The sequence below is a fragment of the Phacochoerus africanus genome, chromosome 14 (assembly GCF_016906955.1).
Source record: "Phacochoerus africanus isolate WHEZ1 chromosome 14, ROS_Pafr_v1, whole genome shotgun sequence".
In the NCBI taxonomy this organism is placed as follows: domain Eukaryota; kingdom Metazoa; phylum Chordata; class Mammalia; order Artiodactyla; family Suidae; genus Phacochoerus; species Phacochoerus africanus.
Window position 1 is genome coordinate 733,172 of NC_062557.1, and position 24,028 is coordinate 757,199.

The 24,028-nt window shown below is 66.9% G+C and overlaps 2 protein-coding genes and 1 long non-coding RNA gene across 10 annotated transcripts; 2 read left to right on the plus strand and 1 right to left on the minus strand.

The window, feature by feature from the left end:
- Window positions 1-2,345: 2,345 nt before the first annotated feature.
- SLC16A3 (solute carrier family 16 member 3) lies at window positions 2,346-12,868 on the minus strand. Of its 6 annotated transcripts, none has more exons than XM_047758388.1 (6): window positions 12,707-12,868; window positions 6,431-6,547; window positions 5,214-5,461; window positions 4,641-4,784; window positions 3,765-4,523; window positions 2,346-3,225 (listed from the first exon to the last, which is right to left on the minus strand). In XM_047758388.1, exons 1-6 carry the CDS (start codon window positions 12,817-12,819, stop codon window positions 2,975-2,977), a joined length of 1,632 nt encoding a protein of 543 aa, XP_047614344.1. In that variant the 5' UTR covers window positions 12,820-12,868; the 3' UTR covers window positions 2,346-2,974. The 6 variants fall into 6 exon arrangements, with proteins under 6 accessions (XP_047614344.1, XP_047614348.1, XP_047614347.1 ...); XM_047758392.1 differs by having other exon boundaries at window positions 12,265-12,824; XM_047758391.1 differs by lacking the exon at window positions 12,707-12,868 and adding an exon at window positions 12,265-12,283 and having other exon boundaries at window positions 6,431-6,567.
- On the plus strand, window positions 10,151-12,251 carry LOC125114841 (uncharacterized). 3 transcript variants are annotated; one of them, XM_047758398.1, is made up of 4 exons: window positions 10,151-10,363; window positions 10,803-10,861; window positions 11,237-11,361; window positions 11,506-12,237. In XM_047758398.1, exons 1-4 carry the CDS (start codon window positions 10,190-10,192, stop codon window positions 11,655-11,657), a joined length of 510 nt encoding a protein of 169 aa, XP_047614354.1. In that variant the 5' UTR covers window positions 10,151-10,189; the 3' UTR covers window positions 11,658-12,237. The 3 variants fall into 3 exon arrangements, with proteins under 3 accessions (XP_047614354.1, XP_047614355.1, XP_047614353.1); XM_047758399.1 differs by having other exon boundaries at window positions 10,175-10,363; window positions 11,237-11,357; window positions 11,506-12,248; XM_047758397.1 differs by having other exon boundaries at window positions 10,175-10,363; window positions 11,237-12,251.
- Window positions 12,869-16,598: 3,730 nt separating the features above from the next.
- On the plus strand, window positions 16,599-18,101 carry LOC125114200 (uncharacterized). Its single transcript, XR_007131732.1, has 3 exons — window positions 16,599-17,153; window positions 17,290-17,551; window positions 17,648-18,101. It is a non-coding gene; the product is annotated as an uncharacterized LOC125114200 (long non-coding RNA).
- The last annotated feature ends 5,927 nt before the right edge of the window (window positions 18,102-24,028 follow it).

Here is a 24,028-nt window from a genome sequence, read left to right on the forward strand (position 1 = left end):
GGTGTCCGTCCCTGACGCGAGACTAGCTTTCTGAGGCCGGGCGTCGTGTTCCTCCTCTGAAGCTGTCGCTGTCTTTTGGCAGCTGATGGGGGGCAGGCGGAGTGACACTGCGGACATGGCACGGCCCCACCCCCAGGGGTACCTGTGGGGAGACACCCGTGCGCTGGCACCCAGCTGTCTTCCTGCTGCCCGCAGGGGTGCACATAGCTCCCAGGAGGCAGCTCCCAAGGGGGCCCTGCTGGGACCCAGGGGCTCAGGCCTGGCAGCTGCTGTTCCAGTCAGGGCAGCGCCCTGCCCACCCCACGGCCTGGCGCTGGCCCTTCCTATCAGCCAGCACGATCCGTCCGTCCACTGCACTGTGGCCTCCACTTCTTTCTCACCCTGGAGTCGTTAAAGCCCAAGATGTCCCCAGCTTCAGGGAGCGCCGGGCGGCGCCGAGTAAGAAGGCGTGGGCGTGGGTCCACCCGGGTGGCCCCAGCAGGCCCTCCTGTCTGTGGGGACTTGCCGGCGGGGGTGGGGGGCACCTGGGACCGCAGATGTGCACTTTCTGGTCCACGTTCAGCTCTGGAGCTGAACACGCTGAGCACAGGCTGGGCACGGGGAGGCCCTGGCCCTGCCTGCCCATGGGACACTGCCCTGGGCCCAGGGGAGGGGGGCAGCATAGCCCCTTACTCCTTCCGGCCGGCTCTCCTGCCGTGCCAGGTGGTCCCTGGGGTTCCCGAGGGGGCCTGGGCCCTTGCCCCCCCCCCCCTCCAGCCTGCTGACAGGTGAGCTCCTGAGCTCTGCTTTCCTTGCAGGAGGGGGAACCTTGCCTGGCCTGCTGCCCGGTCCCGGACCCACGTCACAGGGTCTGAGCTCAGGAGAGCAGCCCTGGGAAGGAAGGTGGACTCTGTCCTTGGCCTGCTCCCCCTTCCCCACCTGCCCGGAGCCCTTGGCACCATGGCCCGTAAGGGTTTCTGGGTTCCGGGGCAGAGCAGGAAGCCACGAGGGGACTGGCGGGCAGGAGGGCGGCGGCCTCTGCCCTGCTACCAGGCTCCTCTCCGCTTCAGGCCCTCCCCCGTGTGTGTGGCAGGCAGGCGCCTCAGGATCTGGCCAGGCTGGCAGCCCAGGTGCCTGGCTCTGCTGTAGGCTGATGTGTGGGTCCTCCTAGGATGCTGAGCAAGGCATTCAGAGGGCAGGGGCGCCCTGTCCGTGCCCGCCCCTCCCCCCGGCACCGCTCTTTGGGCCCTTGGCTTCCTGGGCATCGGACGTTTCCCTTGTGCACCTTGGGCACAGCTGCAAATAGCCGTCAGAGGACTTGGCAGACAGGCCGGTCCGGTCACCCTGTGTCCCCTCATCCTAGCCCCGCAGACCAGCCTCCAGTCTGGGCTGTCGCTGCTGTGCAGGCAGGGCCTCGGGTCCACCCCGACCTGCTGTGGGTCCCGCCCCCAGGGGAGCAGGTCCCCACATGTCAGCCCTCTCAGAATCACAGACCTGCGGACTCCGAGCCTGGGGCAGGGGTGAGGGTGAGGCTGCTGTGGCAGGGTACTCGCACCCAGTCCAGGAGACCCAGGAGGGGTGGGGTCCGCACGGAGCAGGCCAGGGTGCCTGGGGGAGGGGTTTGGGCAGCCTCCCTTCCCTGCCACCCCTGGCTCAGCAGGTGGCTGTGGGGAGCGCAGGTGGGGCTTGCCCTTTGAGCCCTGACAGGTGTGGTGTGCCTGGCTCTGCCTTGCCTGAGCGCCGGCCTGGGGCGAGGGCAGTGAGGCTAGGCTGCCCCTCACCCCAGCATCGCTGCAACCCGAGCCCCTGGCAGCGGGCACAGAGGGGCAAGGGCGCCCGGCTCCCCCTTAAGAGCTAAAGGGACAGATGGAGGAGGCGGCGGCAGCCCCCTCAGGGTGCCGTCCCGGGGGCAGCCCGAGATGTGAGCTCTCGCTTGCTTTTCGTTGCAGAGGAGCAGGGACGTGGCATCTCTCCGGCTGCACGCGGCCCGCCAGGGTGCCCGCTGCCGTCCCCAGCGCCCTCGACGCACCACCTACTGAGGCGGCCCCAGCGGCCTCTGACCGGCTCCCAGCCATGCAGGCCGCCGCTGGCCACGAGGGCAGGTGGGTGTGAGGTCCCCGGGGCGAGGAGAGCGGGGAGCAGAGACCCGCCCTGCGCGCGGACTGCGTGGGGCGACTGACCGGGGGGCCGGTGAACGGAAGGCAGGCAGACCGCCTTCTTTAAACAACACGCAGCGTGTACAGAACCCGCGCCACCCTCCAGCTGCCGTGCGGCCCACCCCCGGGCAGCCCCCAGGGTGCTGTGGGATGCTCTGAGCCGTTGGGGCCCAGCAGGGCAGGGTCCAGAACCAGCAGTACTCAGGAGGCTGACACGGACCAGAACCACTTTGTAAAAATAACTAGGCTGTTTGTTGAGAAAGTGAGATCCCGGGCACACGGGTCAGACCGCTGCCCTGCGGGGAACACAGCTTCTGCCCCTCCGGGAAGGCGGCGCCTCCCACACGCAGGCTTATTTCAGCCCTTCCAGACTTCGGGGGTGGGGGGCTTTGTCCACTAGACCCTCAAGAGAGGGGTGGGCTGGGTGCCCAGGGAGAGCTGGCAGGACGGGGAGCTCGTGGCACCAGGGAGGGCCGTCATGGCGGCGCCCGATCCGCAGTGCCCAGCCCTGCCCCAGTGAAAGTCGTGTTGTCTCCGAGGCGTGGGTTTCTAGGTCCTCAAGCCCCGCGGTGGGCCCTGGGCTCGGGGCAGGGGGTGGCAGGCGGGGCCCCTGGCGCAGACGGCTCGTAACTTCGCGGCTTGGCTTCACCACAGATCCGCCTTGGAACGACGCGTTCCCACCCCGCCACCTCCCCCGAAAAACACTGATGGGGCGATGACCTGCTGCGCGGGCAGCTGGTGCCCAGCCGACGGCCCCGCCCGCTGGTCCTGTCTGTGAAATAAATACGAGCGTTGGCGCGCCCCGTCCGGCTCCCTGCGCCCCGGCCGGCCTCCCCGGCTCAGACGCTGGTTTCCGGCGTGTGAACCACCTCCCCGTTCTGCTCAGGCTCCGTCTTCAGGAAATGCTCCACCTCCCGGGAGTCCACCCTCACGTCCTCGGGGGGCTTGGGGGCCTCCTCCGGGGCGGCCGCGGGCCTCCTCCCGATGCAGAAGAAGTTGCCCAGCACCAGCACGAGGGAGGAGGTGAGCACCTCGGCCCCCGCCAGGATGAACACGTACTGGTAGACGTGCGTCGCGTCCAGGAGCTTGCCTGCGGAGGGGACGGGGTCAGCCAGGGCCCCCCCCTCACCGCCCCCGCCCCTCCCCCCACCCCTCGGGCAGCACAGACTCAGAGGACGGGCCAGCGTGGCTCTGGCGAGGGTTTGGAGCAAAGCCACCCTCCCCCACCACCCCCGCCGGCGGCCCTGCCGGGAGCCGCCCGGGCCCCAGGACCGCAAGGCAGTGGCAGTTCAGGCCCCAGACCTCTGCCGGAGGGGAGAGCCAGAGGGGCCAGGGTCGAGTGGGAGGCGGGAGACTGCAGGGCAGGGCAGGCCGCAGACCCACAGCTGGGTGCGGGGACAGCCAGGGAGGGCCGGGACGCCACCTCGTCGCCACCACTTGTCTCCAGCACGCGGCAGGGCCCTTCCTCGGGCCCAGGCCCACGGCCGCCTCCCCCGGGGGACCAAGCACGCGCCTCCTGGGGCCGGCGCGAGGCCGCGCTCCCTGCCGACGCCCGCTGGCCGTGGCCCAGGCACGCGCTGGCCTGGCTGCTGCGAGCCTCCCCCCCCCGCCCCGCCCAGCAGCACTCACCTCCCGACGGGGGCCCGATGAGCACGGCCATGGCCTCCAGCAGCAGCACGAGGCCGATGGCGCTGGAGAACTTCTGGGTGCCCACGATGGCCATGAGCACCTCGAACTGCAGGGCCCCCACCATGCCGTAGGAGATGCCGAAGAAGATGCAGAAGACCACCAGGCCGCCGTAGTCGCCGGCCGTGGACCCCGTGAGGTCCGTGAAGCCGTTGAAGAACATGGCGAAGCTGAAGAGGTAGACGGAGTAGGGCCGCACCCGCTTCAGCCCCGCGACAAAGCCCGCCGCGGGCCGGGCGAAGATGTCGATGAAGCCGAGCACGGTGAGCAGGAAGGCCGCCCGGGTGTCGGGCACGCCCAGGTCCTTGGCGTAGCTCACCACGAACACGGGCGGCACGAAGAGCCCCAGCACCATGACGGAGGCCGCCACGGCGTAGATGACGAAGCCGCGGTCCCGGAAGACGCTCAGGTCCAGCAGCCGGCGCGCCGGCCGCTGCGGCCCGGGCCCCTGCCCGCCTCCGGGCGCCTCCAGGGGCCGCATGAGCGCGGCGCACACGCAGCAGTTGAGCAGCAGGCCGCCCAGGATGAGGAAGCCGCCCCGCCAGCCGTAGTGGTCCTGCAGCAGCTGCCCCAGCGGCGACAGGGCGCACAGGAACACGGGGCTGCCCGCCGCCGCCAGCCCGTTGGCCATGGGGCGCCGCTTGTTGAAGTAGCGGTTGAGCATGATGAGCGAGGGCTGGAAGTTGAGCGCCAAACCCAAGCCTGGAAGGAGCGGGGCAGGTGAGGGCTGGACGGGCAGGGGCCCGGCAGGGGCGCCCCGCTGCCCGCCCCCGGAGGCCCTGTCTCCTCCCCCCGCCCGCTCCCGCGGGCCCCGCTCACCGGTGATGACCCCAGTGGTGAGGTAGAGCTGAACGATGCTTCCGCAGAAGGACGCGGACACCATGCCCAGGGACGCCAAGAGGCCCCCCGCGAGCATGACGGGCCGGCAGCCAAAGCGATTCACACACACACTGCAGAGCGGGCCTGGCGGGTGGGGGACAGCTGTGGCCGGGGGGCGAGGCCGAGGCCCGCCCCCCCCGTGCCCCACCTCCGGCTCAGCGGACACAGGTCACCAGCTCGCCGCAGCTCGCCGTCCGGGCAAAGCGCGGCTCACCAGGAGAGCCTCCCATGAGAGGCCTCTCCTCCGGTGGAGCTGCGCAGGCGGCAGGACCCGGGCGTCTGTGGGGACTGGCGCCGGGACCCAGCCCAGCTGGGCAGACACAGCCCTTTGGCCAGGGCCCCCAGGCAGCCTGGGCGACCACGGAGCCCTGGTAGGGCTTCCCTCTGGGCGACCCCGCGGGCTGGGCTGCAAACACCAGGTGCGCCCCCTGACCCCCGATCCCCGGGCCTCTTTGCCCAGAACCGAACCTGGTGAGCTCTCAGAAGCGGCCCCCGGGCACGACGGCCCCTCACCTGTCCCGTACAGCATGGCCAGCAGGATGGAGGAGACCCAGGCCGTGTCACTGTAGCCGATGCCGAACTCGCGCATGAGCTCCTTGAAGAAGACGCTGACCGCCTTGGGGAAGGCGTAGGAGAAGCCCGTGATGACGAAACAGCCCCAGAGGACGGCCCAGCCCCAGCCCCCGTCCGGGGCCTTGATGCCTGTCGGGCCCTCGTCGACCACGGCCCCTCCCATGGCCAGGAGGGCTGGTTCCGCGTCCCTGAGAAAGAGGAAGCCTGGCTCTTCACCTGCTGCAGCCCGGCAGTGTGGGGACAGAGCTGGCCCCGGGGGCCGGCCCCCCGCCCCGTCAGGCCTCAGCCCCCGGCAGCTGCCCTGTCTTACCTGGGAGCCCCGCGTCTGGCTCTCACCTGTGCCCGGCGCGGGGCAGGAGGGTCTGGGGTGACGGGCAGCTGCGTGCCTCCACCCTCCTCCCTCCCCCGCTCAGGCCTGGCCAGCTCCCATTCAGCTGGCTCTAAAGGGCAGTGGCTTTTTTGGGCTCAGCCAGGTCTCAGGTTACCTCCTGAAGACGACAGACCCCAGGCGGGAAGTCAGCCCTGCTCTGCCTCCCCCCTGACCCTGCGTCTGCAGCAGCTCCCCCTGCAGCCTGGTTCTGGCTGCCAACACCTCCCCTCTCCTCCGGCAGCGACGCCAGCCCTGGTGGGGACCTGGGGCCTGAGCTGTAGGGCACTGTCCCTTGAGCCCTCAGCCTAGATGTGGCCGCCCAGCTCTCCCACCCCCGGGGGACAGGGCTCCCCTGCCCACTCGGGCACCCCACACCAGAAGTGCGCCGGAAGAAGAGGCCGGGGCGCCTGTGCCGTGGACTCAAGCCGTGCCCCCCAGCTCCCCACACCCGCTCCTCCCGCCTGCACAGCCCTCTGGGACAGGAAGGGGCCCAGGTGGAAGGCGGGGAACGGGCAGGAGGGCCGGGCTGACACCCAGCCACCCAACAAACCGTCCCGGCGTCCCAGCGCCGCTGCCAGGCGTGGAGGGGGCGGCACCCGCTGCAGGAGCCCGGCCGACTTCCCTCTTTTAAGTCCAGGGCCCTCGGCTCCTCTGAGGCCCAGGAACGTGAAACACCGGGGCCAGATTTCCACCTGCAGATACCCCCTCTTCGCTCCTCGCCCGCCCCGTCGCCACTGCAGACACCCCCTGAGCCCCGGGGCCAGTCCAGGGCCCCTTTCCGCCTCACCTGGCAGAAGCTGCTCCGAGGACGGTCGGCCTCCTGCGGCGGGCGCTGGGCCGGGAGGGCTTGTCCGCCGAGGCTCTGTCTCTGCCCCCGCGGCGGGCTGCAGACCCGGCGTGCAGGCTGCAATGTGAACGCTCCACCTGCACAGATGCCCCCAGCACCTCCTGACCAGGAACGCTGGGCCAGCACCAGGCCCCTTCCCTCAGCCCGCCCGCCCCCGCGCCGGTTTCATAACCTGTCCTGGCTCCACCCCTTGCCCCTCTTCCTTGGGTCCCTCTGGACCTGGCACAGCCCCCTGGGTGGCCACCTCTGTGTCCGAGGTGGACACAGAACCCGGGATGGGACCCCAGGACAGACAAGGGCCTCTGCCCTGGGGCAGTCTGAGCAGAATGTGGACCCCCACCTCCAGCCTGCTCCCAGCACCCCGGTCACAGCTGCCGTGCCCCCTGGGGGCCCCAGGTCGGCAGTGTGGTGGGGTCTGGGGTCTGGGCTCTGATTCAGAGTGTGTGTTGTGGGGGGGTACCGCTTTAAGGGCTTCCTAGGTCCCAAGCCGCGGCCACTGTCCATGACTAGCACTGTGTGGTGGCCAGACCCCCAGGAGCCAGCTGGCTGCCCGGGTGATGACCAGGCAGACACAGCCCACTGGAGCAGAACAGTGGCCCTGCCCCCACCCCAGGCTGGGCCAGAGGCCCACCTTCAGAGCCCGCGCTGCCTCCCAGCTGGGCCAGTGCCACGCGCGCCACTTTCGGGAAACGCAGAAGCCCTCGCCTCCTCGACCCTTGGCCCCCCGTGCTCCGAAGGCTTGGACTTCAAGGGGCAGGATGGAGGGTGCATCTGAGGCCAAGGGCTGCGCAGCCGAAAGGGGCCTGGGGGCGCCCCAGCCAAGGGAGCCTGTTCCCCTGCAGACGCGGGCACAGCCCCTGGGTGGCCGCTTCCGTGTCTGAGGCAGACACCGCACCTGGGATGGAACCCAAGGAAGGGTGCTGGGACAGTGAGCACCGCTTCAGTGTGGCCTGCCCCCAGGGTCTCCACGTGCCTGGGCCTAGGACAGGGCAGATGGCACCGAGTGGCCCTCCCGTTCCCTCGTCAGCGGTAAGTGTGGGAGGTCTGTCTCCAAGCTACATGCGACAGAGTGGCTGAAAACAACAGCAGCTGTATCTTAGGAACAGGAAGGCGCTGTGGCGCAGTGACACCGTTTCAGGCAGAAAACACGCGGACCCCAGACCCGGCACCCAGCGATGCAGCTGGCCACGGGCATGGGGCGCTGAGAGCCTGCTTGTCCTCAGGATCCTGACTTGTTTGAGGCAGTGGGCTTCGTAAGTAAATCACACGGGCCACGCAGAGGCCCCGGAGGAAGCGGGTCTGGGCCGAGCAGGTAGGAAGAGCCCAAGTCTCACGCATTTCAGGTCATAGAACAAGACGAGCCTCCCTCTGGAACCTTCCCGGTTGCACCCAGTGCTCACAGGGGGCGGGGGTCACAGAGGGCACCCCAACCTTTGAGGTCTGTTCTCTGCCCACCAGGGCCGGGCCCTTCCTGGAGAACTAGCATCTAGGAGAGCAAGGAGGCAGAGGGCTGGTGCCAAGGCCCAGGGGAAGGAGGACACAGCCTGTTCCGGAACCTGTGTGGCCCAAGTGGCTGTCACATGAGGCTCGTGTGGGAGAGGGCCATCTTCTGAGCCTGTCCCCTCTCCCACCAACCCCTCAGCCTGGGGTGCCAGCCCCACTGTAAAGACCCCGCACCTGCCGGCCCGCAAACAGGCTTCTCGGGGAGCTTTTGGCTTGCCCCCGGGGCGGCAGGCAGGGAAGGGGATAGAGGGCGGGGTGGGGTGGGCTCTAGGTTGGGGGCCAAGGGAGTCCACCCAGCAGGGCTCCACGGGTGGAAGAAGGGGCTGGGATTTCCAAGAGCAGCCAGTGGGGCCTCATCAGACCCGCCCGCTTGCCCGCCGGGTAGAGGCGGCAGTTCAAACACAGGCTGGCTGAAGTTCAAGGAGAACCCTGGGTGGGAGGAGCGCCCCCTCCGGGTGGGGGCGGGGGGGACCCTCAGTGCAGGGCAGGGGGCGGGGGGGTGGCACCAGCATATCTGAGGGCACATGCTGGCCAGCTGTCCTTGCAGTGACATTTACTCTCCCAAGGAAGCATGCAAACCACGTCCCCAGCCCAGAAATAACCCGCCCTGTGGGCCTCAGAAAGCTGATCTCCCAGGTGGGGTGCGTGTGTCCACTCCTGGGTCAGGTGAGGCTCTAGGGGCCACCCGGCAGGTCCCGGCCCAAGGAGGGGTGTGCATGGGGCCCCCTCAGAAGGGCCCGTCCGCCTTGTCCTCCCAAATTGGGACTCTCCCTAGCTGCTCGCCGGGCGAGGGTCCTACCTAAGGCCAGGCTCCAGCTTTTGCGTCACCCCCTCCCCCAGGGCCCTCCTTCTCTGCCTACCTCACCCCACCCCGCATCTCCACCCAGGGAGCTAGAGTTCCCAGCACGACCACCCTCCCTCCACCCCGAAGTCAGCCCTGGCTGTGTCTGCTGACCCCACCTCTCTCTCACGCGCATGCGCGCGCTCTAGACGACGCTCACCCACCTTGTCAGTCCCCAGGGTGGGCCATGAACCTGGGGCGGGGTTCGGGGGGGCCCCGGAGCCCTAGAGCCTGCAGCCTGTCCCAGGTGCTTAGGCGGTGTGCCCTCTAGGCTGGCTGGTTACCTCACTGGACTTCCAGCTCCTGGCACGTGGGGCAGCAAAGGGCAGTTACATTCCTTCCTGACTCTTCTTCCCACACCAAGGGAACAGCCCAGCCTGCCTGGCCAGCACCCGCTCCTTGGCCCCGAGGCCCCTAAAATCCGTGGGGGTGGCTGACGGCTAGAGGGTGCCGCATCCTCAGGAGGGAGGGTCTCCCCTTCTTCCATCTCCCACTGCCCCTGTCGTGAGACAGGACTCAGAGAGCACCGCTGGTCAGAGTGCCTGTCCCTTCCCAAGACGCCCGCCCTAGCCACACCCGCCTGTGGCTGCAGCTGCGGCTGGAGGGAGGTGGGCAGTGGGTGAAGGTGTGATGCCGGCCTGCTTGGCCGGGCCTGGCCCTCCACTCCAGCTCCCCTGACCAGGCGGCCCTCCCACGTGCCCAGTGCCCCTGCGGGCCCTCAAGTGGGGATGGAGACAGTGGCCTCACTTGCCAGGTTGGACACTGCACCCTAGGCCAGCCCCGAGCTCTGAGTCATCTCCACTCCACCACCGTCACCCCACGACGACGAGGAGGCCACTGGAGGGGGCCTGGGACATTTTTGTGCTCACCAGGAGACCCTCCTCTGGGAGGAGGGTGATGGGGAGGGGCCAGGACGGAGCCCGGACTTGAGCAGACCCAACCCTGCCCAGCCTGGGAGTGCCCGGCCAGCCCGTTCACGTGGTCGCCTTGTCCCATTCCGCAACTCCCTGAAGCCTCACAACCCTAAAGCCAGTGACCTAGGGTCAAGGCCCAGAGGGTGGTCCGTGTCAGCAAGCTCCACCAGCCAGGAGGAGCCCCTGCCCCTCCCAACTGGGTTCCTAGCTCCCACCACCACACAGGGCCTTTGGGGCAAGTGGGGGAGGGGAAGGGCAGTAAGCGGACGGACCCTGAGCTCCACCCACTCCCCTGGCCCCGCCCCCACCCCACCCCCTCCCGGAGGCAGCTGGATGGATGCCCCTTCCCGCGCCAGCTGCCAGCTTCCGGCTGGTCAGGCGGGGGGTCGGGGTCGGGCTGAGCTGACCCTGCTGGGCGGGGGGGGGGTGGGAAAAGGGAGGATGCTACGTGCGCCCCGCCCCGGACCCGCTGCCTGGCCGCGCGCGGGACGTGGGGGACGTGACCGCGCCAAGGGAGGAGCCGCCGCCGTATTGCCTGGAGTAGGCGCCCCCCGCGCCGTCCGCTACCGCTACCGTATTGGCCGGAGCGTACAGCCAAGGCAGGGGGCCGCCGAGGTCAGCGAGTCCCGGGGCTGCACTGGGCGTCCCCGCCGCGCGGAAGGGGACCCCAAGGCTTCTCCAGGGCGGGGCCCGCCTCCCTTTCCCTCCTTCGGGTTCCCAGGTGGGCGCGGCTCGGGCTCGCAAGTTGACTGAGAATTCTGTGTCTCTGGGACCCGCTTTCCTGCCCTGAGGCCAGGTCTGCACTCGCAAGCGACGCCACGAGGAGCCCCAGGCCCTGTCCGCTCCTGCCCCGCCCCTGCCTCTGGGCCCAGTGCCCGGCTGGCCCGAGGCCCGATCCATGCCCGAGGCCCCATGCGGAGGCACCTCCAGTGGATCAATTGCTCTGCGAGGCCGTCTTCTCCCCTGACCACCGCCCAGAAGGGCCAGTCCAGGGGTCGCTCTACCGGGCTCCTCGCCTCGAGGGGGGAGCAGTGACCCTCTCCACACCCACCAGGTGACTGCGAGGACCACCCTGGAGCAAATCAGCCTTGTCAAGAGGGACACCGCTAACCAGTGAGTGAGACCCCACAGGCCCCGCTCCACGCACACGCACGCACTAGTGTCAGGGAGCAAAAGCCCTCCCGCTGGGTGCAGCCCTAAACACTGAGGTGTCCAGCTGTAGTGGGAGAGAGCAGGGCTGCCTCCTGGGTATCAGGCCCTAGCCAAGGTCACACGAGGTCATTACAGAGCCTGCCTTGGGGTCAGGCCTCCCAGTGTCCACCCTAGGTATTATCTGGAACACACCTGCCTGGGCACTGCCCCCCAGGGCCCTCAGAACCCCTTGGGGGCAGACCTCCCAGAATGCGAGCAGCTCCTCAATCGCTGGGCCCAAGGGGACCCAGTCCACCCTCCAGGACACAGGCTGGCATCTGTCCCTGTCCCTCCCAGTGCCCATCTGACCCCTGAAGAATCCTGGTCCTTCAGAATGAGGCAGGGGACCCACCAACTCGCACAGCACCCACCCCTGCTCTTGGCTTCAGAGGAGCCCTTTGACCTGGGTTGCACGAAGGTTGGTGAGTTCAGCTGCCATCTCCTGTGCCTCAGACCCCTCAGCTGGCCATGGTCAGCACACAGAGGGACCCCGCCAGCCCAAGCGCCTCTGATGGGCAGCTCAGGGCTTCCGGGACAGAAGTCTTTGTCCCTCACCGTGACTCCAGGCACCCCCCGCGGCCACGACCCCCATGGCCTCCCTTCCACTCATGCCTGCTGCCCACCGGCCTGGTTCAGCATCCAGGCGCCTTATCAACCAACTTTCCGGGTAAGTAAACCCAGGCCCCCCAGGTGTGTCGCCTGGTTTTCCCAGGGCTAGGGGCCTGCTGGGAGGGCGCGAGCGAACTCAGGAGTCCAGTCTGGTCCCCGAGGGGCTCCCCTCCTCTGCCCGGGACTGGAAAGGAACCGTCCGGTGTGGGTTGGTGAGTGTTCGGGGCGGCGGCGACAGCAGGAAGGAGGTGAGAGAGGACAGCCTCGGCGCCGCCGCCCGGTGCGCACGTGCTCCCCGCTCCCTCCCGAAGGGGGCCCCGGCCGGCGGTAGCCCCACCAAATATAGCCGGCGCGCCCCGGCAGCTTGCCGCGGACCGCGGACCGAGTTATTTATACCCGGGACCGGCTCTGCAGCCTGGCGGAGCCTTCTCCTGGCCCGAGCCCAGCCCCCGAGGGGCGCCCGACAGACGGGTCCCCGGGCGACCCTGGGAAGTCGCGGCCGTGCGACCCGGGTCCGAGGGCGCGAAGCGGCGAGGCTGGCTCCCCGGGGCCCTTCAATGGGGGCAGCCGCCGGCGAGGGCCTCGTCTGTGCCCGAGGCGCCCCCCAAGCGAAAGCGCGGACCCCGAGGCCGCCCCCACGCCGAGCGCAGACTCAGCGCGCGGGCGGCTCGGAAGGTCCCAGGACCCGGCCCGCGGAGCATCCGGGCCGCGCCTACCTGTCGCCGCTCGGCCGCCGCGCGCCTCTGCCGGCCTCGCTGCCAGGCGCCGAGCCGGGGGCGACTCAGTGCTCCGGTCGCTGGCGCGGCACGTCCCCCGTGCACGTCACCGCCGCCTGGCACCGCCCCGGCCCGCCCCTCCGGACCCCGTGGGAGGGGCGCCCTAGTGCTCCCCGACGGCGCGGACCCCCGACACGGGCTGCGCCTCCTCTCCCCACCAGACCCGCGCCCTCAGGCCAGCCTTGCCAGCCCCTGGCGCTAGGCTGGGGGCCGGGCGATAGGACCCCTTCTGCCCCTCCATCTCCCACTCGGTCCGCGCTCGCTTCCCTGTGCCCGGACGTGATAGGAGCACGCCCGTCGCCCCCAAGCCCAGGGCCGCGCCCTCTGACAGGTGCACCCCACACGGCGAAGTGTCCGCGCACCCGGCGAGGTTCCCGCCTACCTGCTCAGCTCTGGGGTCTGCAGGCCTCCTTCGCCAAGTCCCCTGGGATTTGCGCCTCCATCCAAACCTCCTTCCTCCGGGGCGGGGCGGCGGCGGCTTCTCCGGGCCACCATGCGCTTGCCCGAGTGATCTTGGGCAAGGCCGGCATCCTCTGTGACTTCCGTTTCCCCCTGTGGCTCCGAGCACCGCGGAGCCACAGATGCGGCTACAGCCCCTCCCCCCCCGCAGCGCGCACTGCGCTGTGCTGGGGTGACGGGGCCCCACTGCGAGCTTCCCATGCCCACGCCCGCGCCCTCCATCCGGCGGGATCCTGGCCAAGGCGCTTCAAACTCTGGGTTTTCTGTTCTTTATTTTTTCTTTTCTTTCTTTTTGGTTTTTTTTTTTTTTTTTTTTTTTTGCTTTTTAGAGCCGCATCTGTGGCATGTGGAAGTTCCCAGGTTAGGGGTCGAATGGAAGCTGCAGTTGCAGGCCTACACCACAGCCACAGCACCACTGGATCTGAGCTGCATCCACAACCTACACCGCAGCTCATGGCAACATCGATCGGTAACCCACTGAGCCGGGCTGGGGATGGAACCTGACTCCTCAGAGATACTAGCGGGATTCCTAACCCGCAGAGCCATGGCGAGAACTCCAAACCCCGGGTTTACTGATCTGCCATATGGAGAGAACTCAGGTTTGAGGAGCTGCCGCAGCAGAGAGGTGTGGCCCGGGCCCAGGATACCTCCTGGGGGTGGCCACCCAGCCACATGACCATTTTCCACCGAGTTTACTTCAAAACAATAGCCAAGTCTCCTGGGACCACAGAGGCCAGGCACTGGTGCCTGGGCTTTATCGCAACAACCCCAGTCCCTCTGGGCCAGGGTGGCAGAATGACCATCCCTGGAGGACCACCCCTCCAGGCCTGGAGGGCGGGCACCCCCCTTGGCACAGTAAAGAGGAGTGGGCAGAAAGGCAGCATTGGCCTCCTGGCCCAGAGTTCACCATCTGACCACCCCTTCTTTTTTTTTTTTTTTTGTCTTTTTAGGGCCACGCCCTCAGCATGTGGAGGTTCCCAGGCTAGGGGTTGAATCGCAGCTGTAGCCACTGCCCTACGCCACAGCCACAGCAACACCAGATCCAAGCCGCGTCTGCGACCTACACCATAGCTCAGGGCAACGCCAGATCCTTACTTAACCCACTGAGGGAGGCTAGGGATCGAACCTGTGTCCTCATGGATGCTAGTCAGATTGGTTTCCGCTGAGCTACAGTAGGAACTCCCCAACCACCCCTTCTGAGACACCAAGTCCACTGAGGCCTTTGTGCTCTTTTCTTCCCGGCACTGGGAGACCATCACCCACCCATTCCCTCTTAAATGAGCCCTGGCACTCACAGAGGCTGTGCCAGCCCACCCCTGCCTCGGCCCAACCACCCTCACCCCAACGTGCCAAAGCAGTTGCCACAGGGGCACGGCCCAAGCCTCCAGAAGCCTGGCCAAGGCTCCCAGGTGAGGCCCACTGAGTTGACCTGGACCCTGGCTCACTGTAGGGACTCTTGGGGAGGAAGGGGGTCCCCACGGGGTCTGGGCAAGCCAGCCGCCACCTGCCTGCACCAGTGACAGTCACTGGCCTCCTTACTGCTGGAGGTGAGAGACGTAGCAGCGTGGGGGTGCGGGGCAGAGCTGCAGAAGGGGTCCCTCCCCGGGGCGGTACTTCCAACCTCTGGGGGCACCACCCTCCGCTGGCCCATCACCGAGGCGCACACCCGCTCTGCCCGGGCCCCTCTTGCCACCTGCCCGTTTTCATGAGACTTGGGACCTGGAGACCCCACCCCTGACGCCAGAACCAATGATTCCCTGCAGCCCCAGAATCCCCTCCTACCCCCCAACTGGGAGAGCTGAGAGGAGCAGCCAAGCCTCCCCCAGACGGGGGGCTGGGTCTTCTCTGAGACCTGGGACACCCCACCCAGCGACTTGGGGGAGTGCCGGGGTCCCCCCTGCCCCCCAGAAGGAGGGTTCCTGAGGGTCCTGCCGGGATCGGTTAGCCAGAGGCACTGTGGGCCTGCAGGGGCCCTGGGGAGGCAGAGGTCGGGCCCCCAGCCCCGGGCCCTGCAGGTCGTCCCTGGGTGTGGCCCCTCCTGGGGGCACGGAGGGCAGGCTGACTTGCGTTCCAGGGTGCATGCTCTCTCGGGGTGTGGAGGACCAAAGTGGGGTGATGGCGTGCTGGCTGCCGTGTGTGGCCCTGCACGGGAGCCGGCCTGCTGACAGCCAGCGGGGCAGAGCAGGCTCACCCTGGGGCCGCCCCGGGCCAGGAACCACCCGGACCTGAGACCCACAGCCCTCTGGACCCTGAGCTCCCCCGGGTGCTCCCATCCCATGTCCAGGGCCAGGAGCCCTGAGCACAGCAGGCAAGGAGTGGGGCCAGCTCCTCGGAGCGGGGGGTGGGTTGGGGTGTAGGTAAGGCCAGGGGCACCCTCCCTGGACCTGGCTCACATGCCCAGTTCCCCACTGTGGCCCTGGGCCAGCCCTCCACCCCAGGCTGCCCTTTCCTGAAAGAGAAGGGGGTGGCGACCCAGGGTGGGGGTGCAGCCAGCCCCGGCGAGGTCTGACCCTGGTCCCAGCCTGGCCCCCCCCCCCCCACCCCTGTCCACCGTGCCCCTGCCAGTGCCCCACTGGCCGCATCCTCCTCTCCACCTCCTGGACCCCAACTCCTCTGGTCGTTGCAAACCACAGCTGCAGGTCCCAGCCCGGCCCGCCGCCCCCCCCCCCGCCCCCAGCTGCAGCTCCTGGGGTCTCTCCAGCCTCCTGGGAGGAGCAGGTGGACATGGAGCCTCACCCCACCTCCGATCTCCACCTCCCACCCAGACGGCGGGTGGAGCCAGGCTCCGCAGGGCAGCTCTCCCTGAAAGTGAGCTGGGAGACCTGCAGAGACTTCTGAGGATCTCAGCCGCGCCTGCGGAGTGGGGGGGACAGGCCTCTCGTTCCTGCCCAGGGTCAGATCTTGGCACCAAGGAAACTTCTGGGGCCTAATGGAGCCGTGAAGGCGTCCCATCCTTTTAATTTTTTTCTTTTCTTTTCTTTTTAGGGCCACACCTGTGGCATATGGAGGCTCCCAGGCTAGGGGTCGAAATGGAACTACAGTTGCCACCCTACACCACAGCCACAGCAACTCCAGATCTGAGCTGCATCTGTGACCTACACCATAGCTCATGGCCACGCTGGATCCTTGACCCACTGAGGGAGGCCAGGAATCGAACCTGCATCCTCATGGATACGAGTTGGGTTCTTAACTCACTGGCCCATGATGAGATCTCCAAGGGACCCCATCCTTGAGCCTTCCACACCTCCCACTGGACTCCAGGCCCCAGTGGGCCACTTGTCCTGCCCCAGGCCTGCCTGTGCTAGCCAGCACTGGCTGCCACCACCCTGGGGACAAGGTCAGGGCCAGCACAGGCCAGATTGTTGAAGAGGTGAGTCTTGGGATGGATGTGGGGCTCCCTCTGCCCTGGAGTCCTGGCTCTTGAGCCCGCCCTCCTTAGGGACCTGGAGGCAGGACTGTCACAGCAGGGCCTCGCTCTCGCACTACACCTGCAGGAGGTGCAGCAGCAGAAGCTTCCCTGAGGCCTAGATCTGGGTGGGGAGGCCGCCTTTCCAGCCAGAGGGCAGTGGTGCCCAGGCCTCTCTCCCAGCAAGGCCACCCCCTCCTCCTGCGGCCCCTGGGCTTTTCCTTGGAATCGGCTCTGGCTTCCAGTAAAATAAACACATTAACCATTTGGCTGGCCCAGGCTGTAGGCAGAGGCAGAGCCAGCTGCAGAGGCCAGCGCCCGCCCAGCTCAGCCTGCTGTGCCTGCACTCCCCACCCAGGGCTGGCACGGCTTGGGGTGAGCATGTGGGTGGGGTTGGGGTGCTGTGGGGGAGGAGAGTTTGGGGGGGACGGGGCAGGCTCTGGCCTGGGCCTGGTGGGTGACCACCTGGAGGCCAAGGCTGGCTGCCACCACTCAGGCCAAAGTCAGTCACGAGGGGGTCACCCCAGCTCCCTCCTCCTTATCCCACAGCCGCCCCCCCTCGGGGGGGGGGGCGGCAAGGAACAGCAGCCTGGCTGGGGTGGGGGGAGGCCCGGCGTCTCTCCAGAGGGCCGGGTGTCCTCGCACCGTGTGGCAGCCGCCCCCAGAGGGATGATTCAAAGCAGCCTCGGAGGCTCTGCCGACTGGTCCCGGAAAGCCAGCGCCATCACCCCAGCTGCCTCCTGTGGGCACAGTCCTCCATCCAGGCCCCACTCGAAAGGAAAACTGGCTCCACTTTGGGAAGGCCCCGGAGGACACAGACCCTGGACCCTGAGAGGAAGCGGAGGGGTGGCAGGTGCCAGACTAGGATTGCTGTCTGGGCCATGACCCCCGGTCCCCTGGCAAGGGCACCGCCGGTCCTTCCTTCCACCCCAGCCCAGAAGTCTCCAGGCAGTGCCCCTTCCAGGTGGGTCTCGGCAGGGGGTGGACTTGACCATCGAGCGGCCAGAGGGCTGGGCAGACCCTGCCCCCTCCCCTGCCATGCACACCCCAGCTGCTCAGCCACGGTGCCCCCCTTTGCCTCTTCTCCTGGCCTGGCCCAGGCCCCTCACCGGGCCCTGGGGGTTCAGGCATGGCAGTTCTACCACTCGGCCCCTGAGAGCAGCCTGGGTGACAGAGTGTGCTGTGGTCGGCCTCACTTTGCCCAGCCGGTCCTGCTTCTGAAGGCGACGCCTACAGCCCCGCTGCCTGCCGACCCCGAAGCGGGAAGCAGCGCCGGAGCGCAAAGCAAAGGCCACGTGCTTGCTTGTAGAAAAATACCCGCGTGGCCTGGGAGCGACAGAGGCCCACGCCCCCGGGGGTCAGGTAGGGCGATATTCCCTTTCTCCTTTGCACTTTTCTAGGCTTTCCCAGTGTTCCTGCAGGGAGTGTCTATTTGTTGAGTCTTTTCCTTTTTTCCAGTTGCGTGTTCACATAACACGCACTTAGTATCTAAAGTGTGCAACTCAGTGGCGTCCGTGCACTCCCAGTATTGTGCAAGCACCGGCCCTCGCTCGTCTCAGAACTTCTTCACCACCCCGTAAAGACCCTCCCCGGATCCGAGACGTCGTCGCGCCCCGTGTCTCGCTCCCGAATCCTCCGGGAATGGCTGACCCGCGCCGCCCCCTTGGACCCACCTCATCCGGGTCCGCCACGTGAAAAGCACCCGGGGAGGGGGGCCGGCGGCCTTTGTGTCTGGCTGCTTTCACGCTGCAGTGTCCTCAGGTCCATGCACGTTGCCTCTGCCCCTTCACTCCCTTTTGGGGTGAACGCCAGCCCACAGTTGGAGGTCCATTTCTCCGTGGACATTGGGGTCATTTCCCCCTTTTGGAGATTGTCAGTAACATGTCTATGAACAGGAAAGGTTTTTAGTTTTGTTTTGTTTCGTTATTGCCTTTTTTTCTTTTGGTCTTTTTAGGGCCACACCTGCGGCGTATGGAGGTTCCCAGGCTAGGGGTCCAATCAGAGCTACAGCTGCCGGCCTACACCACAGCCACAGCAACGCGGGATCTGAGCCACCTCTGCGACCTACACCACAGCTCATAGCAACGCGAGATCCTCCACCCACTGATCGGGGCCAGGGATCGAACCTGAGTCCTCACGGATGCTCGTCAGATTCTTTAACCACTGAGCCACGAGCCATGATGGGAACTCCCCGTTTTTGTCTTTTTAGGGCCGCATGTGCATCCTATGGACGTTCCCAGGCTAGGGGTCGAATCGGAGCTGCAGCCACTGGCCTGCACCACAGCCACAGCGATGCAGGATCCGAACCACATGTGCAACCTACACGGCAGCTCACGGCAACGCCGGATCCTTAACCCACTGAGCGAGGCCAGGGGTCAAGCCTGGGTGCTCAGGGATCCTGGTCAGACTCATTTCCACTGAGCCAACCCAGGGATTCCCCTGCTGCACCCTTGTAGGTTCCCAGCAGCACACAGGCAAGTTTCCATTTTAGAAAAATCAAAACCATCTCAATAGGCGTGAAGTGGTCTCGCATTCTCGTTTTGACTCGCATTTCCCTTGTGACCAGTGACAGTGCATCTTTTCCTTAGTTCACTGGCCATTTGCACATCTTCTTTGGAGAAATGTCTCTTCAAGTCCTAGACCATTGTTTAAATTCGATGATCTTTTCTGGCTGAGTTTTCTCTGTCCTGGACCCTATCAGATGAATGTTCCTGGGCCTCTTTGCCTTTCAGCCTCTGACTCTGCCCCTTGATGCAGAAGGCACTTGTTTCTTTGGTTGCTGCGTCTTCCGTGTCACAGCTCAGAAGCCATTGCCTTGAAGACTTACGCCACGTTTCCTTCCAAGGATGTTTGGGTCTTGCTCCTTGGGTTTAGGTTGTCGAGCCTTGGGCAGATATTTGTGTGTGACGTGAGCTCGGATCAGACTTCATTCTTTGGCAGCTGGAGACCCACTCATCTCAGCGCCGTTTGTTAATCTATTACTTTCACAACTACGAAAATAAGTTTAAAAAAAAGGCTGTCCCGGAGTTCCCGTCGTGGCGCAGTGGTTGGCGGATCCAACTAGGAACCATGAGGTTGCAGGTTCGATCCCTGGCCTCGCTCAGTGGGTGAAGAATCCGGCGTTGCCATGAGCTGTGGTGTAGGTTGCAGACGCAGCTTGGATCCCGCGTTGCTGTAGCTCTGGCGTAAGCCGGCAGCTACAGCTCCGTTTGGACCCCTAGCCCCGGAGCCTCCATATGCCGCGGGAGCGGCCTAAGAAATGGCAAAAAGACAAAAAAAAAAAAAAAAAAAAAGCCTGTCCCTGTGTTTAAATTGGAGTAGGCGTGGCAGGACAGAGGCCTCCCTTGGGTCCAGAGGCTGCCCCAGGCTCCCCTTCCTACTCCCAGAGCCGCAAAGCCCTGCCCCCACCCTTGTCCTCTCCAGCACTTGGGCCACAGGGGGCCGATGAGCAGCCTCGAGCCAGAGGCCCTACTGATGGATGTGGAGCAGAAGGCCACTCTCCTGGGGAGGCCAGGCCAGGCCAGTTCAGGCCATGCAAGAGACCCATCTCTCCCTGGGATCAGGCTGGGCAGGTGGGCCGGTGGGTAGGGGCACAGCCCTTGGCTCTCAGCCCAACCTCTTGGCCTCGAGGCTGGATAGGGCAAGCCCCTAGGGTTTGGGCTCTCCCTGCCCCCACCTGCTGCCCCAGGCCCTCGGATCCAGTCCTCTTGATCCACTCCGCGCAGGCGACGCTAGGGCTCTGTTGCCCCTGCTCCATCCCGAGCTGTGGGCTGGGGGCAGGAGGGGGTCAGGGCTCCCACTGCCCCTCCTCAGAGCCTGGCTAGGTCCTGGGGTGGGCCTGGGACCTGGGGGTGCATGGGTCAGGGTGGGAACTGTCCTTTCGTGCTGCTCACCAGCCGGAGCCTCCCACCTCCCTCTTTGCTCCCTGTGTCCCCACCCCTCCTCTCCCTGAGGCCTCCTGGACCTGTGCCCCCCAGGCCCCAGCCCTTCCAGCCATGGGCCCCACTGCCCACGCCTCCCCTCCTGCCGGAAGCCGCCCAGGCCAGGCGCCCAGCAGACAGCTGCTCTGCTGGCTTCCTATAGGCCTGTTCTTCCTCGGGGTCTCCTCCCTGTGCACCCCCCTCCAACCCCGCAGCCTGCCGCTGTCTGCCCCCCACCAGCTGTGGCCTGAGGGAGGTGTTGCTAAGAGCGGTGGAGCGGCCAGGCAGGGAAGGACTGGGGACAGAGGCTGTTGGAGGTGGGGGTGCAGGGGCCCCTCTGCTGGTGGGCCTGGCCCAGAGCTGGCCCTTCGCGATGACGAGTGGGGATTTCAGGAACTGGCGCCTCCACGCATGGTCCGGCCTCCTCGCCACCCTCCAGCCTGTGCCCTGTGCCCTGTGCCCTGTGCCACGGCCGGAGGGAGCCTCCCATCCCGCTCCTGGCCCAGGCCTGGCCCAGGCCACCGTTCAGGCCTCCGCTGCTCAGATGGGCTGCCCGGTGGCCCCGGTAACTTAGCCCACGCTCTCGGCCTTGACCTCCCGCTCGCTGGGGATCTTCGTACCTGCTGAGGGCTGAGCCAGCTGGGGGCCCCCTTGTTTCCCGACTTCGCTCTCTAGGGATCAGGCTCGCTCACCCGGGCTGCCCGCTTCCAGGTGGCACCTGGAGTTACAGCTCCCCACTAACCCCCTAATCTCAGCCCCAGGGAACAGAGGTTGTAGCCCCTGCCCGGCACACGGAAACCCTGGAAGGTTCTCCTGAGGTGCAGGGTGGGAGTCGCAGCCCGCCCCCCCCCCCCCCCCCCCGCCTTCACCACGTCCCTTCCAGGAGTGCTGTCCAGGCCAGCTGGGGGTTGCAGCCAGGCCTTGGCCAGGAGCCAGCCAGGGAGCCACCGCGGGGCCGAGGGATGGGGCTGGGGCTGGGCTGCATGCCAGCTGCCGGGAGGCCGAGGCCTTGCCCAACCTTCCTGCGCCGACCGCAGCGCTCGGCTCCCAGTGACTCAGCACAGCGAGCGCGGCCCCAGGGCCTGGGGGAGCCGGGAGAGGGTGGCCCAGTCAGGAAGGCGTCCTGTCCCCACTGTGCTTGGCCGCTGCCCCCACCCCCACCCCCCGTGCCCTTGTTTCACCCTGGAGGCTGGACCTCGTGGCCTCTGGGGATTCGGTGACAGGCAAACTCTCCAGGAGCCCCCAGGCCCCAGAACCCCCTCGCAGGCTGCGGTGGGGGCGCCAGCGTCCTGGGCAGTACCATGTGGGGCTACTCTGACCTGCAAGGCACAGCCCCTCCTGGTGCCCACCTGTGAGCATCCCGTGTCCATGGTCCAGGCCTTGACCTCTAGGATATGGCCACACTGGGCTCCCTGGTCCCCTCTCCTGTCCCTTCCAGGATTACTGACCTTCCCGCCAAAGTCCCTTCCTGGCTGTGGGGCCGTGAGGGTGCCCGCCACCCCCCAGTCTGCCCCCCACCCCACCCCCCCAGTTTGCAGGCAGCAGGGAATCTTCGGGCCGATCGGCCACAACCTGGCACCTGTAGAGGTGAAAGACATCTCCCGCTGGAGCCCCCTGCTGGTTGCTGCTTCCGCCGGCCCCACCAGGGGTTTGCCCTTCTGAGGCTCAGAAGGACACGCAGAGGCCCAGGTGGCAGCCCGGCCTTTCCTGCCCTGGGGCCTGTGAACCAGTGGAGAGGCCATTGCAGGCGCCCTCCTAACCCGAGGGGGAGCTGACCTGCTCGTGGCCACGCAGGTCGGTGCCAAGCCTGCCCCACCCAGATCCTGTGCTCCCAGCACCGGGAGCCCTGAGGCCAAAGACCGGAGGAAGGTCCTGAAGTCACAGGCAGTCCAAGCGGGGCCTCCTGGGCCCGCCCCTGGCGCTCCCCACATCCTCCGTCCTGGGGGGACCTCCAGCTGCCAGGCCAGGCTGCCCACCCAGGGCTCCCTCGATGGCCACTGAGGTCAGGCTCTGTTCTGTCCCCTGATGGGCACCGTCCTGGTTTCTGCCCCCACAACCACCCAGCCTGCCCCCCCGTGTCGGCGTTGGCTCTGGGCTTGGGCGCGGGGCCTGCTGATGGGCGCAGGCTGGTAGCTTCGGCCACGCCTGGACCCCAGCCTCGGGTTCCCCATCTGTGAGGTGGCTCTGAGGGGGCGATGAGACAGGGCAGCAGGGCCCCCCAAGGCAAGCCGGGGAGGTCCCGGCCGGGCGCTCGGCCGCCGTCAGGGCTGCTGCGTGTTGCTGCTCCCGCACCAGCAGGAGCTGGCAGCCTGGGGCGCGCAGTCAGCCGGGTCCTGGCTACACCGGTCCCGAAGGGGCTGGGCAGGCCCTCAGCAGCCACTGTCCTGTCTCACATCTGTGACGGTGACCTCAGGGTGGCCTGAGGGAGGCTGGCCTGGGCGAAGCAGCCTGACCGTCTCAGGGGTGGTCTCTTCCAGGGCATTCGGTCCCAGTGCCGTGGGGCGACCCAGATGGAGTCGGTGAGGCAGAGGTCACGCTGGAGCCAGGTGGGGACCTGCGCCCGTGGGAAAGAACATGCGAGACGGCAGGGGGGAGGGAGGCCGTGGGGCGACGCGTCTGCCGCCGAGGGAGGAGGCGGGTCAGGGTCCCAGCGGGGCCTTGGGCGGGACCAGAGCCCCGCAGGCACCTTGACTGCAGCTTGTGGCCTCCAGAGCTGCTGTCTCAAGCCCTGGCCTGTGGTTCCTGTCACTGCTACCACAGGACAGACGCATGGCCAGCCAGCCCTGGGCATCGGGGGAGGGGGGGTGCGGCAGGCCGGCCGGAGGTCACCCGGCTTGCAGGGGGGCAGAGGGTATTCTGGGCGGAGCGGGGAGGGTGTGGGTCTGCCTGGACCCTTGTGGTGACAGGGCAGGGAGCCGGGCAGAGAGCAGTCAGAGCAGAAACGAGGGCCCACTGTGCGTTGCTGCCGGCCTTGGCCTTGTGGGCTCAGGGGACAGGAGCCCCTGATGGCCAGGGGGCCGCTGGGTGGGAGGTCACTGAAGGCTGGTCAGGTGAGTGGGGCGTGAGGGGCCTGCCCGGGGAGTGGGCAGTACAGAGGCGCCGGGCACACAAGTCAGTGAGATGGGCAGAGACGGCCCATGCCAGGGCCTGGTGTCAGCATGTCCCTTCTCCACCCCTACTGGGCTCCTGGATGTGAGGCACAGATAAGGGGCCGGGCTCCAGAGCCCCAGAACTCCAGATGGAAGACCTTGGAGGGGCTACGGGGCCGGCCAGGAGTGACGAGGCCCCTTGCAGGGTGGCGATCCCACCACCACCGCTGGCTCTGCTGTTCTGTGGCTGTGTGACGCCCGGGGGCAGGTGTGTACCACACCTCTCTGGGCCTGGCCCCTCAGAAGCCTTAGGTGGGGCTAGGTGAGGGAGTCAGAGGTTCTGGGATGCTGGGCAGTTGAAGTGGTGGGAGCTGGCCCTGCCACGGGAAGCAAGGCCACGCTCCACCTGGGCTACCCTTGGGGTTAGTGCTAGGGTCGGAGTCTGGGTTGGCGTTAGTGGGGGCTTCTGCGGGGACAGGGCTCTGCTGGGGTGGGTCTCAGGGCATGGACGGTGAGGTACAGAGCCTGTGTTCATTGTTTGTGTTTATCTTTATTCAAAGGAGCAGGTCCTCTGGCCCCTCGGCTTTGCATAGACACACCCCAGAGCCCCTTCCCTGGGGCTGAACCAGCCCTTGTGTAGCTTCTGATCCTCAAGTCCATGGGCATCCACTGGGCGTCGTCCCTGCTTTATGAAGAAGCAGAGTCCCAGAAAGTTGTAATAAGGCTGAAGCAGAGCTAGGATTTAAAAAAATGTATTGGGAGTTCCCATCATGGCGCAGCAGAAATGAATCCGACTAGGAACCACGAGGTTGTGGGTTCCATCCCTGGCC

What these genes read in the sequence shown, in the direction of transcription:
- LOC125114841 (XM_047758397.1), top strand. Translation starts at nt 10,190, where the DNA reads ATGCTACGTGCGCCCCGCCCCGGACCCGCTGCCTGGCCGCGCGCGGGA. An exon ending in CAAGGCAGGGGGCCGCCGAG is followed by an intron (nt 10,364 to 10,802) that starts GTCAGCGAGTCC and finishes CACACCCACCAG; the next exon opens with GTGACTGCGAGGACCACCCT. An exon ending in AAGAGGGACACCGCTAACCA is followed by an intron (nt 10,862 to 11,236) that starts GTGAGTGAGACC and finishes TGTCCCTCCCAG; the next exon opens with TGCCCATCTGACCCCTGAAG.
- SLC16A3 (XM_047758388.1), bottom strand. Translation starts at nt 12,819, where the DNA reads ATGGTGGCCCGGAGAAGCCGCCGCCGCCCCGCCCCGGAGGAAGGAGGT. An exon ending in CTCGGAGCAGCTTCTGCCAG is followed by an intron (nt 5,462 to 6,430) that starts GTGAGGCGGAAA and finishes CCTCTTTCTCAG; the next exon opens with GGACGCGGAACCAGCCCTCC. An exon ending in CATCGGGCCCCCGTCGGGAG is followed by an intron (nt 3,226 to 3,764) that starts GTGAGTGCTGCT and finishes TCCCCTCCGCAG; the next exon opens with GCAAGCTCCTGGACGCGACG.